General features: G+C 37.1%; 2 protein-coding genes and 1 long non-coding RNA gene across 6 annotated transcripts in view; 1 reads left to right on the forward strand and 2 right to left on the reverse strand.

Moving 5' to 3' along the window:
- The window catches only part of LOC132905607 (elongation of very long chain fatty acids protein AAEL008004-like), a 39,629-nt gene extending 30,702 nt beyond the window's left edge, over positions 1-8,927 (reverse strand). The window contains exons 1-2 of one of the 4 annotated variants that reach the window (XM_060957111.1): positions 8,652-8,927; positions 7,550-7,997 (exon numbers count right to left, since the gene is read on the reverse strand). The gene's annotated coding sequence lies outside the window, so the exon portion shown is untranslated. Of the gene's footprint in view, positions 1-7,549 lie in introns of all 4 variants that reach the window. The other 3 variants (XM_060957130.1, XM_060957120.1, XM_060957104.1) reach the window with 3 other exon arrangements.
- Positions 1,656-4,608, forward strand: LOC132905771 (uncharacterized). Its single transcript, XR_009657857.1, has 2 exons — positions 1,656-1,749; positions 1,929-4,608. It is a non-coding gene; the product is annotated as an uncharacterized LOC132905771 (long non-coding RNA).
- Positions 8,928-9,677: 750 nt separating the features above from the next.
- The window catches only part of LOC132905648 (elongation of very long chain fatty acids protein AAEL008004-like), a 37,644-nt gene continuing 31,046 nt past the window's right edge, over positions 9,678-16,275 (reverse strand). The window contains exons 4-6 of the mRNA XM_060957157.1: positions 14,813-14,950; positions 13,560-13,802; positions 9,678-13,478 (exon numbers count right to left, since the gene is read on the reverse strand). Coding sequence (XP_060813140.1) covers positions 13,131-13,478; positions 13,560-13,802; positions 14,813-14,950 — 729 coding nt within the window. The 3' untranslated portion in view covers positions 9,678-13,130. The remainder of the gene's footprint in view (positions 13,479-13,559; positions 13,803-14,812; positions 14,951-16,275) is intronic.

The raw sequence follows: 16,275 nt of genomic DNA on the forward strand, positions 1-16,275 counted from the left end.
TTATCAATAAATTTGACTTATTTAGTGGAAAAGATCAGAAAAATAACGGATATCATAATGGAAGAATGTAATTACAATGAATCTTGCGATATAAGTTTAAATCCTTCGGAGCTCTTTTGGTCGATGGTCAAGAAGTCAGATGAAGGTTTCGTTCGTTTAGCCGACGTGACTGACATCATGTGACAAAGGATTTGTTCGCGAATACGTAATAAAAACAGTTGGTTTAAAGACTTAAAACGTGTGTACGATCTTTGTTGAACTTGCACGAAATACAAATAGTTCATTTATCTTTCGCCCGTGTCTATTAAAAATTGATCGCTAGGTAAATTCCATTCGTGAACATTTCCTTAACAACTCAATTAGAATTCGAATTGAAAACTTTGGCGGTTTGACAAATTTGCCTTTTGCCTGCTTCGAGGCAAAGTCCACTACTTTGAATTTTCAACATGTTTTTATTCGATTCGTTTCTCGTACCTAGTCGGATTCCTGCTGCGGAAATTTACGGAATATGTTCTGTTTGTTTAGGATGCTTCCCTCTCTTCAAAACTTTGACATTTGCAAATTTACTCGAATCACATTCTATATTCAATAAAATGTATTATTATTACCAAGTTACGTGACTCTTGTTGTTTCAATACATACCACGACTTAACTTGTTTATAAATTATTCGTGCCTTAATATTGCAAAATGGTAATGCAAATGATTATTTATAAATATGATTTCCAATTTTTATTAAATCTCCGATTTCCGTGAAGAAGAATGCATTATGTCAAGTTGGTTTTCTTAATATTTCTTAAAATATGGTTTCTATTTATCTCTTCCATTGTATTTATAAGAACCTGTCACCTCTCTCTACCTTCCGAGCCTATAATTCCTAACTAGAACAATGGTTGGCAAAGAGTTTCGCCTTCAATTTCTATCAACAGTATTCTCGCATCCTTTCGCATATAGAAAGTAAAAACGTAACGATTTGTACATGCACTTTCCACGGACTCGCAATTTTGCGACTCATGCAGTTACAAGCCACTGCTTTTCTTCGAATAATATAATTACTCATGTAAAAAATATCATTTTCAAAATAACCATAGACGTGTGAAAAACGTAAATAATTTGACCTGTGGTTCGTATATCGATGACGATAGACATATCTTATTCAGCGACGCAGAAAAACGATCAAACAAGAGAAGACAGTATTTTCTACCAAATTGTAACGTCACAAGATGATTCCACCTCCTATTTTGGATTCTCTTCGTATTTCGGCGAAGCCTCTGGCTTATTATATCTTATTATATCTTCTAAACTAACAGTGACTCAAGGTAAAAACGAATCTGACATATGAATAAAGTTGATCTCTTTTTCTCGCGCAATTCTCCCTAAAAGATTACTGAATTTATTGTATCTACTCTTCCCACGCACGTAATTGCGTATGACGAAATTCAGGTGTCGGCAAAACTTGGGTTCGTGCGGGAACGTGAATGGTAATTTTCAAAAACTCGCGCTCGATTTCGAACAGCACTCTAAAGAACAGCACTACCGATCTAAAGATACATTTTCTCGGTACGACATTGCGTGGCTGGCTTGCCAATTACCGTATAGACGAGAGTGCACGGTTGTCCTTTCCGCGAAGACGTCGCGTCTCGTTGCGTCTCGTCGCGTCTCGTCGCGTCACGATTCTCGTAGAAGAGACCTGATTATCGAGGAAGAGCGGTCGGTGTCGTGCGATTTTGTCTGATCGCCAAATCCAGCGAGTAAGTAGGTATCACGGTCTTTCGCAACGAAGCAACACGTTTTTGGTCGGTGATGCAATTTCATTGCTAATTACGTCACTTTCCATGTATATGTATTTTTGAAAATATTTGGACGAGTAGAGATCGGTGGTTCAGACGGCCCACGAGTGTTTTACGATCGATTTTATTGAACGGTATAGATCGACGAACGAGAGACCTTGCATTCTTTGTGAAGTTCAAAATCGTCAATAAATGACCGACCATAATTCGTTGAAGAGGAAGAGGAACTGCTTAAAATGTGAAGCTTAGAAGGTGACTGGTTGGCTGGCTGATTGCCTCCGGGATCTTGGAGCAGCGTATTTTCAAGCAAACATTGCGACAGAGTGGAGCCATTCGACTTTACAAACTTTGCATTTGCATAAAACCGAAGCAAAGCTGGTCGACTGTATTAAGTTCAAGATCACGAGGAATCCTCGAGGCACCGAATCCCTACGCACTGCGTCACGATCAAGAATATCGTTAACATCTCTTCCACGAGTGTCCTTAGAGTTAAACGATATTCAAATTCAAAACAGACCGCGGCGGTCGTTATGGCTATACATATATACAAACGAGCACGTTTCTTTGAACTCTCCTGTAACCTTCCTTCATGATGGGTAGTTTTTACCGATCGAAGAATCATCGGCTATTGGTCAACAATTTTAAATCTCAATCTCGTCTAAGTTTCAAAGTACGTGCACAATTTACGAATTGGAAACAAATACCTTTCAATTTTTTTTCTTATTTTACTGCTATAACGTATCTGTACAGAATATATGAAGAAACAGATGAGTAGAGTGAATACAACAATTTTGGTTTTCATGTATAGAAAATTTGATTAAGCGACGATGGCTCATATAAAATTTAGTAATAAATTCAATGAAATTTGGTCGATCGAACGAAGGTCGGGCCTCTCGTTAGAATAAGAGCTACTTCAGTAGCATCGAACAAAAGTGAAGTATAAAAACGTGTCGACAGTCACGCGCATCATAAAAGTAACTTTTCCAATCTGGCATTTATTACACGATAATAGTCGATTACATAACTTTCTCATTGTTAATTGAAAGAGATTGCAAATAGTTGGTGAAACGAACGAAACAGCTACTTTTGCTTTTAGCAGAGTCCTAACAACTGACCCGTTCTACGAAACAACGAGCAAATTACAATATACTTGAATTGTTGGTAGGCAATAAAACGGAAGTTTATCTCAAAGGAAAACGTTTAACCACAATGCTTAAAATTCATTCTATTACTATCGCGTGCTACTTCATGTTTTTTTGCATCTAAGAACGTATAATTGCATTCAATAACATTGCGCAAGGTGTTAATAAGAAAATTGTTTTAGGCATTCAACAGAATAATAGTATATTGCAAATACGCTATTTTTTTAAATAGGCTATATATCTATAAACTGGAAAATGACCGATCAATGAATATTTTTACAAAGTGTTCACTGTCGATGCAACGTCTATTTCTAAATGTACGAGGCATCAAATATTGATCGCTAGTGACATCTAAACTCTTCTACGGTAAATGTGACGTTGGTGTTTTATAAGACATACTGTATAATTTATTAAGTTTTCAAAGCAGATACTCACTAATTATTTTCACGGATAGTTGTTTAGACAGATCGGTTTGGATACGCGACTGCGAATTTCGGAGCAGTCTATTTCCCTCCCTCACACACACGATTGTTCACACGAACGAACGAACGAACAGAAGGCACGATATACACCGATGAAACCACCTGTACAAATCGGTGAACGTGGAGCGGTATCTCGTTGCGGTAGTGGGCAGTGAATGGCTGTCGCACGCGGAGCAATTGCTCACTCGAAGAAGAATTCAAGAGGAGTTCTCGCATTTTCCACATGGCACACGACCTAATTCGTCCATCTTACGTAAGCGGCAACATTGGATCATTCATGCTCAGCTGATCGCAATACGCGCGCGCTGCTGCAATTAATGCGCGAGTACACCGGTACTTTTCTATCTGTAGAAATACGCACAGAGGGGTTTCTAAATATAATTTCCAGGGGTTAACGGTCGATTCGTTTTAAGTTCGAAGATTTAATCAAGTCGGACGATGTTTTACGACGGTGGTTTATGAACGGTACGAAAATTATCCAACCGCTTCCGTCAGTGTCACTGCGTCAGATGGTACAGTAGCTCGTAAAAGAAGTAGATCTCACGGCGCAACATTTGAGACAAAGTACCGTATTCGGTTCGATTTTATCGATCGACCGATAACAGAGGACCCGATACACAAAGAATTTAGCCTTGGCCTACTGTTTCACCGACTTCGGGACACGAACCAACGAATCACCATCGCAAAAGTCGAGCGTGAGTGTTGATAGTCCGTTGCACAACGGTAGAAACGTGCCCACGATGTTCTTTCCCGGCTGGCGGCTTTAATGGAGCGATTCGTACCGTTTGTGAATCGTGATTAACACGATTCGGTATGCTCGACATTGTGTCCTGTTTTTCAGCCAGCTGATGGATCGCGCCTCGAGGTCACCTGACCTACATTATTTTTCGCAACGAGGCCCACCTTTTTGTCATATCGTTCCTATACTTCCCTGGAGATTTGCTGAACCATTTAAACGAGAGCACGCGAGAAACGAGAAGAGAAAAAGAAGTTACGCAATGCTTCTCTAAGCTGAAAGAAGAACTGAAATCTTATATTGGATCAGTGGAAGTTTATCCAAAGAAAAAGAAGTTCGGAAAATAATTCTGTAGGGAGTTAACTGTACAGAATTGTGTAGCGAGTTCCCTCTGTTTCATCGCAACGCAACGTAATCATACGTTGGAAAATAAAGATTCGATTGGATGACTCTCCTTTGACCGTCTCGATTACATAGAAGTCGTCCGCGCAGGGGTAGGGAGAGGAATTTCTCATCGAGCGGGCTACCGAAGTCCATGCCGCGGGAGAAAGTTTCGGCATCGACGGGAATTACGCACCGTTGAAATAATCGTTCGTCCGTGCAAATACTTCGTCGTCACCCGTCTAACGAACTTTATTCAAGTGCAATTACAATCGTGAGACGTGATTGAACGTCTAGATATTCATCGTTGAACAATTGAATGGAAACCTCGAATATGGATCTATAGGGCGTTTTAACGAAAATTCAATTAACAATATAGTTTTATAGCCTTTGTCAATCGCTTTAGTATACACAGGTTATAGCTATTTCGTCGGAAGGGAGGACGTAAGAAGCACGTTAGGTGTTTAAAATTTATGGAACAGTGTAACTTGAAAACCGTTTTTTTCCAAAAATGTACTAAACGCGCTTTAGAGATTTCCATTCAATTGCTCGACGAAATACGACCGAGATGATTTCTCTACCATGTCCGAAATTTTACAAACGTTATATTCGCTTAAAAGTTTGTGCTTTTCGAAGAATTTTACGTAATTAAAAGTAGATAAACGAAGAAAGGGTGATCCAAGTAAGAAACGATAGCCTCGAAATGTCGACTTGACTCGCTTAATTCCGCCTTTCTAGTTGCCTAATTCACGACTCGATCAAACGAAGGATTCCCGTGGATTTACTTTGTTTCTGTGGTGAACGGAGCGTAACCGTCTAAGGGAAAAGACAGGGAAAGACAGAGAAAGACAGAGAAAAAGAACGAAGAATTTTACGCAGTCTTCGATTCCGTGGTCCGTGGAATATGTCGAAGGTCTCGTTGTGGAGAAATATCTGCAGATACGCGAGGAGAATATTGAAAGAATCGACACAGACGATCGACCTAGCACGCGCACGATAGATCGCGCGTGATTCACCGGTGGAACTTTATCGTATAAAATTATAATACTCCTTAAAATTATATTTTACAAAAATCCAAAGAATTCTTTTATTTGTACTCAGAGCCACGTTTCGGATTGCACACTGTATACGTAACACTTTCTCGCGTGTTTCATATCGTTTCAACGAGTGGTCGATGCAATGCAAAAAAGTCCCGTCTCGGCGTTATGTCTAATTAGTATAATTGAACGTGTTGAACGTTCGTTTCTACCGAGACCTTCAGTCGCGGTTCCAATAGATCGTGATTTCCGTGAAATTCCATAAAGATTTACGTACGTAGAACATAGAAATCATGCGTAAAACCGTTATCGTACACTTTCTTCCCCCAGTGGATAAGTTCCGTCGAAATTCTGTTCACCTTGCTCCTCGGTTTTTCCATTGTTCCGATAACGATATCGGCTTTTACTTGTATACGACACTCGGAAGTGAAAATCGAAGTTAAACCGGTTGCAAGGATGCCAGACAAGAGAAAGAGGGAGAGAGACAGACAGACAGACAGACAGACAGAGAGATCTGACTGACCCTCACAAACTTCCATTTCCATATTCGTTAACGTCAGCCTTATTTCCATTATCGTTGAACGAATCAGTTCACGCTGCTCTCGCAAACCTCGATACGACGAATTAGAGAGATTTCGTCCAAAACCTCCCTGTGGAAGCTAACGCGAGTTGAGAACTTTCATCTCGTGACTTCCACTCGCGTGTAAACAAAATTACGCAAATCGATCTAGGATAAGTGTGTCTATCGGATTTCGTGACGCTTTCGTTTTTATAAATGTCGAAACGTTCTCTATTGTCACGAAATTGGTCAATACCATTCTATTCCTTATCGACTTTCCCTCCTTCGATTTTCCTAGCGATTTACAACACACACGTGCACGAGGCAACATCGGAGTACCGAAGTTTCTCGCAACAATCTCGCCGGTTTCAGCGAATACATGATTTATTTCGTAATGAATGCACGCGTGATTTTTTGGAATATCTCTGTCGGATGTACCACACTGATTTTGTATTCTCTAGAACGTCAATGTTATCGGACTTGTCCTTGTTCGACTGGAAAATGATTCTTATTTCCTACGTGGTTAAAACTACTGTTATGAAGCAGGATGACTATAATAGATAGTTAACTTCGATAATTGAGAGAGAACTTCGTTTTATGAAATTGATCGTACAGATTAATCTTACTGTGAAACTGTTATACCTGCTCATAATTTGGATTTGCTATAAATTAATTGGGATTAATTAATGCTTGTATTGTTTAACACTATTCTTAAATAAGAAATCAACGATGTACTTATGTGATGTGCTAATTGAAGTTTCGTTAGATATCCGCATACAAACGAGCGTATCTGATGATCATAAAAGATATTATACCTTAAGAAGTTACTAAGGTCACGAATCTCTAACATTCAGTAATTAAAACATTTAATTGAGGTTCATTTGAAAATTTCCATCTATTCGCTATGTATATAGCGATTCAAGGAGGTATTTGAATACCTACTATAGGAAATTTTTTTGTATATATTATAAGTGTTATAAAAAACTATATACGTATACTTGCACTTATAGACATCTTATAGAATCTATGTATGTCAAGAATATTTTGTCTAACATACATAGTATATTAAATAAAAAGTTTCTGTTAGTGCTCAAATACTATATGAGTTACTGTATATTTTATCTTCCACAGTGTTTATGTCAACTTTGTGAAAAGCATAATTCCGTTTAGCTACCTTGTCACACTGAATAACTAAACGTCACTGACGATGAGTATGTATATATTTGAGCCAAAGCACGTGCACCTAACCGATTTGAACCATTTCATCAAAATCGTCCAATGGGTTGTCCGCTGTGAGGGGCTCGATTCATGCGCAAAGGTGCTGCGCGGCATCGATTCCACGAGACGGGAGCACGCTTAGATCATGATGCCTTGAATACATCGGTAATCTGTATAATCAGCTGATCGAAAGAAATGTTACTCACCAGTAGCGTGCAGATCGAACGAAAGAGATGCAGTTTTCTTCACTTGTTGCGTCGTTCAAATGTATCCTGTCTTTTGTTTGCGTCGTTCTGACTTTTTTCTTTCTTCCTGCACGTCAATAGAAACCTCACTTGCTCGAACGAACGGTGTGCCACGCCGGCCAGACTTTCGATGGATCCGGTTAAAAATATATACAGGGCGGGGCTCGACGGAGATGCTCGAGCTTGCTCGACGATTCTTCCTCCTTCTCGGTGTGTGTTACGCATCACTCTCATGCAGCGTATTCACGACTGTACGTATCATCGTCATCATATCGCAAAATCGCCGTACCTTTCTCGTATTCCCTTGACGTCCTGTAGTGCGCTATGAGTTTCGTCGGTGCACTGAGAACCGCCGACAGGATCGTAACTACCAGCTGGGGAGCCCACAAAACCCCAAGTTTTTCTCCAACTGAACAATGATAAACAAGAACGTGTCAATGCAAGTCTTTGGAAGGTATCAACAATATGGTCGATTTACTATGACGCCGGTATTCGTAATTCTCGGCGATTCGTGAACGGTGAAATCATAAGAAAGTTTGAAATTTTATGTGGTTACGTAACTACGAAGATTGATCGATAACAATCTCGATGTTTTGATTTCTATTTTATGTTTAACGTTGCGAAATGTTGTGAACCAACGTATACGTGATTATCCTAGAAAATTCGATTATGCTTGTAATACAAGTTTTTTTTCGAATAATGTTTCATCGTGGCGAATCACGCTGCTATTTTTGTTACGGTAACGATCGCTTTCTTTCGTAGAAAATGATCGATTATATAAAAACTGTTCTATATTGATTGAATAAATATGGGAGATATCTTAGGAAAACTGTCATCTTCTGTCTTTTCAAAAATTCATCTTCTTTGATACATATCTTTGTTCGCAAGATACGCATCTGTGTTATGCTTATGATTTATTATTCTTTGTATTATATTGTCGGATGACTTCGCGGCGTGCCGTATGTCACTGTATCAACATAATATTTACTCATAAATTTCTTAAAAATAATTTTCATTCGGTATGAATAACATTCATAAGATAGTTAGAACAGTAATTACTTACGTGTATCGTAGAATTACAATGCTTCTGTTATTACTGTAACCGGATTTTTTAATTACGAAATTTGAATTTCGGTAAAAATTAACATCACTGTTCCACCATTCAATCATTTTGCGTTGCATGGAAATTCGGAACGTGCAGCAACTGTCACTTATATCAAGTGTCAAACGTACAGAAAATATAAACTGAATTAAAGATTAGATGCGAAATTACGTTTAACGAATACACATACGATAAAGTAATTCTATACAATCTTTTCAGCGACGTCGCAATGACATTCACAATTCGTGTTCTGTTCAATTATGGTACATATATAGATAGATCGATAACTCGATGTTAGATCGATATTAAAATCGATATTATTTTCAAATTCAAATTTATAAACTTAACCCGACGAAAATTAAAATAGCGTAGAATGCGTTTATTTATATTGCAGATGCTATTCATTTAGTAATATAAAATATGAAAAGATTTGTAATTAATATAACCTACCATGGTATCGTATTAATTACTAAATTTGTCTTTTAATTTTGAATTTCATTTCACGTGCGTAATTTTTATATACAAAATAGTAATAAACATTTTCGCTATCTGAACCTCATTGTAATCTAATAATACTCTAACAATTGATATCGTTGTATTTCTAAATGTATCAAATTTCATTGCATACAGCGATATTCAAATTTTTATATGAAAATGCCAGTATACTTCTATTGCGTAACATCGTGCGAGTATTCCAGTAAATGTAATGAACTTAGAATCAAAGATATTATAAATTGTTTATAAAATAGCTGTCAATAATCCTTCGAAATTAACAGATTATTATAATATACAGTTATAGTAAATATGAAGTATAATACGAGAGAGTTTCTGTCTCATCTAATTTCAATCGATATGGATAGGGCGAACTACTCAAATATTGCTGTCATTATTTACTTCCTGGAGCGTTTAGTTAACAATTATATAGCAATAATACTAGTACGTACCGTTTTCAAGGGGTGTGTCGATCATTAAATAAACGTACACCGATTTCCCTGTGTTCATGGCTGAAGGCAACTCGCTCCTTTTTAATTCATTTATTCTCGTGTAATTCTCCCCAATTATGTACAAAAATATAATGAGAATCAATAATCATTACAGAGTTCGTAACATTAAGTAGGTACATGACGATGTGTGTGCTCTTATCTTCTCGGCCTTATGTGAACTTGGTTTGTGACACCTTTCACGTGGTTTGAACAGTTTTTCTTCTCTTTTCCTTTTCCCATGCTTATTTTTGAAAGTGAAAGACGATCGACCATCTTGATTTATGTATGTGTTTATGCGCAAGTAATCTCTTTCTTTTCCTCTATAAAACTCAAATACCCACTCGTTAAATTTACATATAGTATATATCATGAGAATTCGGTGTTATTAATTTTCTTCTCTTGTCTTTTGTATACCCATTTTGTATATGTATTGTTTCATATATACGCATACAAAAAAATGAATAGTTGGTTTGTTTGAGAATGGGGTAATTTTAACTCGTTTCGTATTGTACCTGTAGGACGTGAACGTTGCGTGGAAAGAAACAAGAAAGGAAGTACACTTGTACGTTGGTAAATCCTTTCCATGACCGTTACACTCTATTAGAATGAATGAATTGGTAATCGATCTAGTACACAGATATCTTACAGTTAACACCATTAGAGGCTTCCTTCCTGTGACCTTTTATAAAATAATTCGCAAATTTTATTCGCATTATGGTTAACTTCATCAGATGTAAGATTAAGAATGCAAAGTGTAATGTCAACAAAATATCGAGATCATTAGTCAAAACGACACGATGAGTATTTCAAAGCCTCGAGTAGCATGGATTGCAAAAATCTTGATCGTGAAAGTTCTGAAGGATTTTCGAAAAATCGTATTGTTTGATTTAATATTATTATTGTAATTTCATTAAAAGAGTGCAAGACTTAGCCGAAATGTATTATGTACTTGCACGTGCCCAATGTAAAAACGCGTATGCTGAGAAGCAGCCTTTTTCTTACTTTTGTGAGGTTTTATTTAACTTCTTTTCTTTGCGTTTTACTTCGGAAGAAGTACGGAGAATACTTAATCGCTGTGATAGATTATGGTAGATTTTTTGAGCTCTACTGATAAATGATCTTTGTACAAACGCGTTGATGAAATATTTACGAACTTCCGCTAGAATGTTCTACCGTCGTGTTTTGATGTCGACGCGGCTTATTGTCCTCATTGACAGACACGAGTTGATTCGACAGAATTCTTTACTTTTACATTACGTTTTCCAAAAACACAATATGGTTTTTTTTGCAAGATTTTAACAGGTGCAAAATTGCTTTGTTTTATATGCTAGAGATATTCTTAAAAATACGTTCATAATGAAATATATATTAAAGAAAAGAAAAATAAATAACGAAAACAACTATGCAATACGTTCATGATTCGTATCGGTTCGCACGATATTGTAGAATTAAAAATTTATAATCACTGGATACAAATACGTTTTGAATAGAATTTACCGCGAGTTTACACATATATTAAAGAAGTGATAAAAGGATGAGCGATTTTAACCGATTTATATGGCGTTATAATGTACGATTTGACTTCAGTCGTAGTTGGGAATAATATATTAGTGTGATTTTACGTGAACGGAAGAGGTCGGATAAAGGAATAACACTCTGAGTGTTGAAGATATAAAATTATTTGCTAAATCGTAACTCGAAGATCAATTCCTGTACACATTGGAACGAATGATAAAGATTGGAACAGATCCTTATTGATCTGTCAACTGAAGAAATGCATTCGTATATCATTGGAAGCTAATTTTACCAAAAAAAGAAAGTATCTTTTTCAAAATCCGGAAATAATATTTACATGTACGTTTTACGACTACATTAACAGTCTTGTCGACGTTAGTTTCTCTTTTTTTTCTTTTTTACATTTTTTATTATAAACCATTCTTCAAATATTCTTCTAATACGTTATTGAAACTTGGCAATAATAAATTTTCATATATGAATACTTTCACAAGAAAGCACGTCTTTGACACCATTAACGTCTCTTTTATTATGCAATTGATCTATTTCTTTGTAAAAATATACAACATTAAATTTATAGGATCGAATTGTTTTTTTCGTCAGATTTTTTTATTTCTGTGCGATCATAAATAAAAACCTTCATCTTTCCGTAATAGGAAGAGTACAAAAGTTTGTATCCTTAATAAGAGATTTGTATGATTCCTAGATAAACGTTTTCTCTTTCCCTCCATGCGTTTATAACATGTACATATATTCGAACGATTAGCGTTCAACCTTCTTTTTTCCCAATTTGACCAGTTCGAACGGTGAATAAGAGATAAATTTCGTCGAGAATTTCTAGAACTCTTCGGAAGCTTGATTCTGCACTAACAACTGAAATATTCGTAGATTTCACCGATTATTCTATTGAAAATAAGTATTGTGTTGCTTGATCGTAAACGATAAAAAATCTATTCGGGCGTTGCATATTCAAGAGAACTACTGTCTTTTGCTGAGTTGATCTAATCGACGATCTCTCAATAAAAAAGGAGGAGAATCAAGCTTCGAGAGGAAGGAGTGGTACGATTTCTCCTTTCAAATGCGAATCGACAGACGCTTACTTATACGACGAACACCAAAGCTTTGAACACAATCGGGGCAATAGAGAGACAGAGTCGGACAATAAGGAAATATGGTAAAGGGGATCGTTTCGATGCGTCCCAATAAGAAATGCCTCGTAATCACGTATAACTAACAAACGATCACACTTGTTCACGCATACATAACGCACGCGATAAAACACTGTCGCCAATCGCGTGCGGAAAACATAATGTTCCGATGAGGATCGATTATTAATTTACTCATCGTGTGCGCGTTTTAATTTTGTCCGTTTATTTACTCTGGTCTCTTCGCATTCCTCGGTCATTCTTCACGTTCCTTTATGCTTTTATCCGTAAAGCCATCGACGAGGCAACGATTTTCAGAACCACCCACAATCCGGTTGCGGATGCGATTATACATACATATGATACACAATAATACAGTGCAGAAGAGCCCTTTCCTTATTAATAATATATTATCAGTAATAATTCTTATATACCCCCCTTATATAACCTTGTTAGACTATCCCGATAAACGCAATCGCCAGCCCATTAATACAGTTTAATATGAAATAATTTAAAGCGTTAGCAGAAAATCGAACGTATGCGCGACTGGTCTCTCGTCGACGACTCTACGCGTGAACATGAACACAGACTTCGCGGCGAATTACAACTAGCATAGTTTATCTTCCTGTAGAACCGCGCGCAGTCACTACTCGGATTAGATTGATCAACAAGACGTTGTGTACGAAGTCACAGCACAATCCTTAAAAGTGCCGGCGAGATTCAACGCGTGATTAACTGCATCGTGTGATTTGGTATCTCGATGGTTCTTTACGAGCTTTTACCAAAATCAGAATGTTCTAAGCAAGCTTTTTCTCTGTATTATTGTTGGCAACGTAACCATTGTTGGTACCGTTGCTGTAACAACTGTTGTATTCCTTGTTGTAGATCGTCGCGTACGACGAGACACCGTTTTGTCGTGGCACCGAATCCTCCAATATAGGCATACAAAGACCGGTCGAACCATTCTGTAAACTCTTGTCTGTTGGTTTCTTCGTTTTGCCCACATACTTCGCTTTGTAAAAGTCCGAAAAAAGACCTAAGAAAAGCACGCCATGTAAACCGATCCAAATCATGAAGCCGCGAGGATAATCGCACTCTGTGAATAGAAGTTGGAACTGGTGACTCATGATCAACACGAACTGCACCTAGAAAAAGAAGATTCCTCTTGTGTTAAACTAGTTACATAGAATTAAAAAATTCAAATCATTATCGATTAATGGATTTACCATTTGGAAGGTAGTCAGGTACTTTTTCCACCAAATGTACTTTTGATATTCAGGCCCCATTGCAGCCACCATATAATAGAAGTACATTACAATGTGAACAAAAGTGTTCAAGAGAGCGAAGAAAGTGCTATGGCCACCTGGTGCGAATTTTAAACCCATCCAAACCGAGAATGGCATTATTCCATGATGGATTACATGAAGCGTTGACACGTGTTGGTTTTTCTTCCTCAGAATGAAAAAGAGCTGAAAGACAATGACATCATTAATATTTTTTTAATTTATATACGTTAAAATTTTTCATTGAATTTAAAAAGAAAAGAAGAAAAAGCGGCTGTTTAGAATTTACACGCCTAGATTTCTCAAGAAGGTCAAGTTGCCTCACAGTGTAAATTATAAAATAATCTTTTTCCAGCTTGACTACTTATACTTGAGCGGCACTCCGCTCAAACGGAGACAAACGTTACTCGGCTTCGTATTACTGGTTTCTATGAAAAAAATATAAGCTTGCGGTTAGCTGTACGTAAGATCAATTTTTCTCTGCTTCCAGCCATGAACTAAATTTTAGAAGATTTGCATAATCTTTGTGCAATCTCAATCTAGCAAGCTACAGACAAGAAATCCAGTTTACAGTTGAATTCTATTGTGGAGATCTACAAAAATTTTATTTTGCACTTTACGTACATATTAAGAGGTCGGCAGTTCTAGTATTAAAGTAGCTGCCCAATGATCCGAAATGCTCTATTATTCTAACGTTTAAAGTATTAATTGTCACAACGTTTCACTGTCGTACGAGAGCAGCATATGTTTCCGTTCAACGAATAACAGTAATATTGCCTTCCTTAAATAAAATCTCCTATCTACTAGCTTTTTCATTTTTTAAGATATGTTGAAATACTTCAAGTTTCCCATTTTTCTAAAAGTTATATTATAGAGGTTCTTATGGTAGGCTGGTAGCTTTATAAAAAAATCAGTAGTATAACCAATGTTGTAATAATTAGTATTTTTCAAATATTCAAGATATACTTATGTAATCTTGAAATCAAATAAATTAAATAAACCAAATAATAAATATACTATTTTTCTAATATAGGATTAATTGATAGAATCGTGAATTTAGAAATTAGTCTCATATAGAAATGTTCAAATGATAGATAGGATATTTCATTTAAGGAGGACAAAATAGTGACTAACTCGATAATCAATTAAAACAACGACAACGATCACGTACAAAAGGATGTCGTTTAGATACTTACGGTATCGAAGAACTCGGTGAATTTGCTAATATAATACCACCAACATGTATTCGCCATTCGGAGAGCCAAGGGGCTGTTGGAGTAGTCGACCGGTTGGCATCGGAAACTGTATCCTTTCGCCCAACCACTCATCAAGTACTGAAACAAGGAAACACCGCAAAGTGAGAACAATAAAAGGGGTGCATTCACCGAGAGACGACTATACACGGCTATGACTACAACAATCAGCATATAGATTGCGATCGCTCGCTTTCCACCGAGAAACTCGGTCTCTTCGCTCTCTTTGTTCGATCAAGAAGCCAGGAAAAGCCAGGAAAACAGCCGAAGTGGGAGAAACAAAAGAGTCCTCAGCTCTGTTTCTTTCGCAAGACGACTTCGCCACTGTTTTAAATTCTAAAAGCCCGCGCTCCTTCAAGAATCACGAACAATGCGACTGCAGTTTGTTTCCTGTAGCCTTTCGGTTGCATTTTCGCAATTCCTTCCGAAAAATCAGGCCACGCGTGGTTTCCCGCTTAAAGCACTACCTAAACCATCAATTCGCAAGCGCAAACTGGATCCCCACTAACGATCATCCCTTTTCTTACCGGAGTGTTTATGTTCTTCACCAATATTTTCGGAATGAACAACGTACACTGACTCACGAGAATATTTGAACATTAAATTAGATCGTTTACGCTCAGGACTAATCTTTTACTGTCTGTTCCAGGCTTTCAAAGAATCTGGAAAATTCTGGGATATTTACGCTTAGGTAGCGTGGCGCGATCAGATCGCTGATAATAGTACCAGGCTGCGGATATTTATAGAGATAAACATCTCTATGGAGAAATGGAACCTAAGCAAAAATTTTGTTCATCTGCCAAATATTACATCGAACTTTAGGTATTTTATAAATGTTTGAATCTTTGACATTCACAAGTATGTATTATACATAAAAATTCACAGCTCACTCGTAAATAAAGAACCGTGTATTAAAGAATTCGGCTAACAATTTGTATTGTAAGGATATCAAAGGCTAACGACAAATGTAACTTTGCTTTGATGGAAAAGAATGAAGAATGTGGTAGAAGATATTACGTCCGTAACGATTTGACGTATACCAAACCAATTACAGATTTATTTAAGTCTTCGATTCGTTGAGGCTTCATTGTATCTTCTTTATAGTTTAAACTTTAAACTTGGTTTAAAACTTTCCTCAAACAAAAGTGAAAAATTAGAAGAGTGAAATTCGAATGTGAAATATCGCAGTTTTGCTCGCAAAGTGGTTTGTTACCGGAAATAATTCCCAATTTTCGGAAACTGTATGTGCTCGAAATTGATCTGAGGAACGTGTAACGAAAGCGAAATCTTGCAAGGCCGCGATAATTGGTTAAGTGGCGATGATTTTGCTCAAACCGAGCATGAAATAGTGTTACGAAATAATCTTGTCCACGAAGGACTTTTCGTGCGCCAAATTCGAAACGTGC

The sequence above is a fragment of the Bombus pascuorum genome, chromosome 1, assembly GCF_905332965.1.
Source record: "Bombus pascuorum chromosome 1, iyBomPasc1.1, whole genome shotgun sequence".
NCBI classification, from domain to species: Eukaryota; Metazoa; Arthropoda; class Insecta; order Hymenoptera; family Apidae; genus Bombus; species Bombus pascuorum.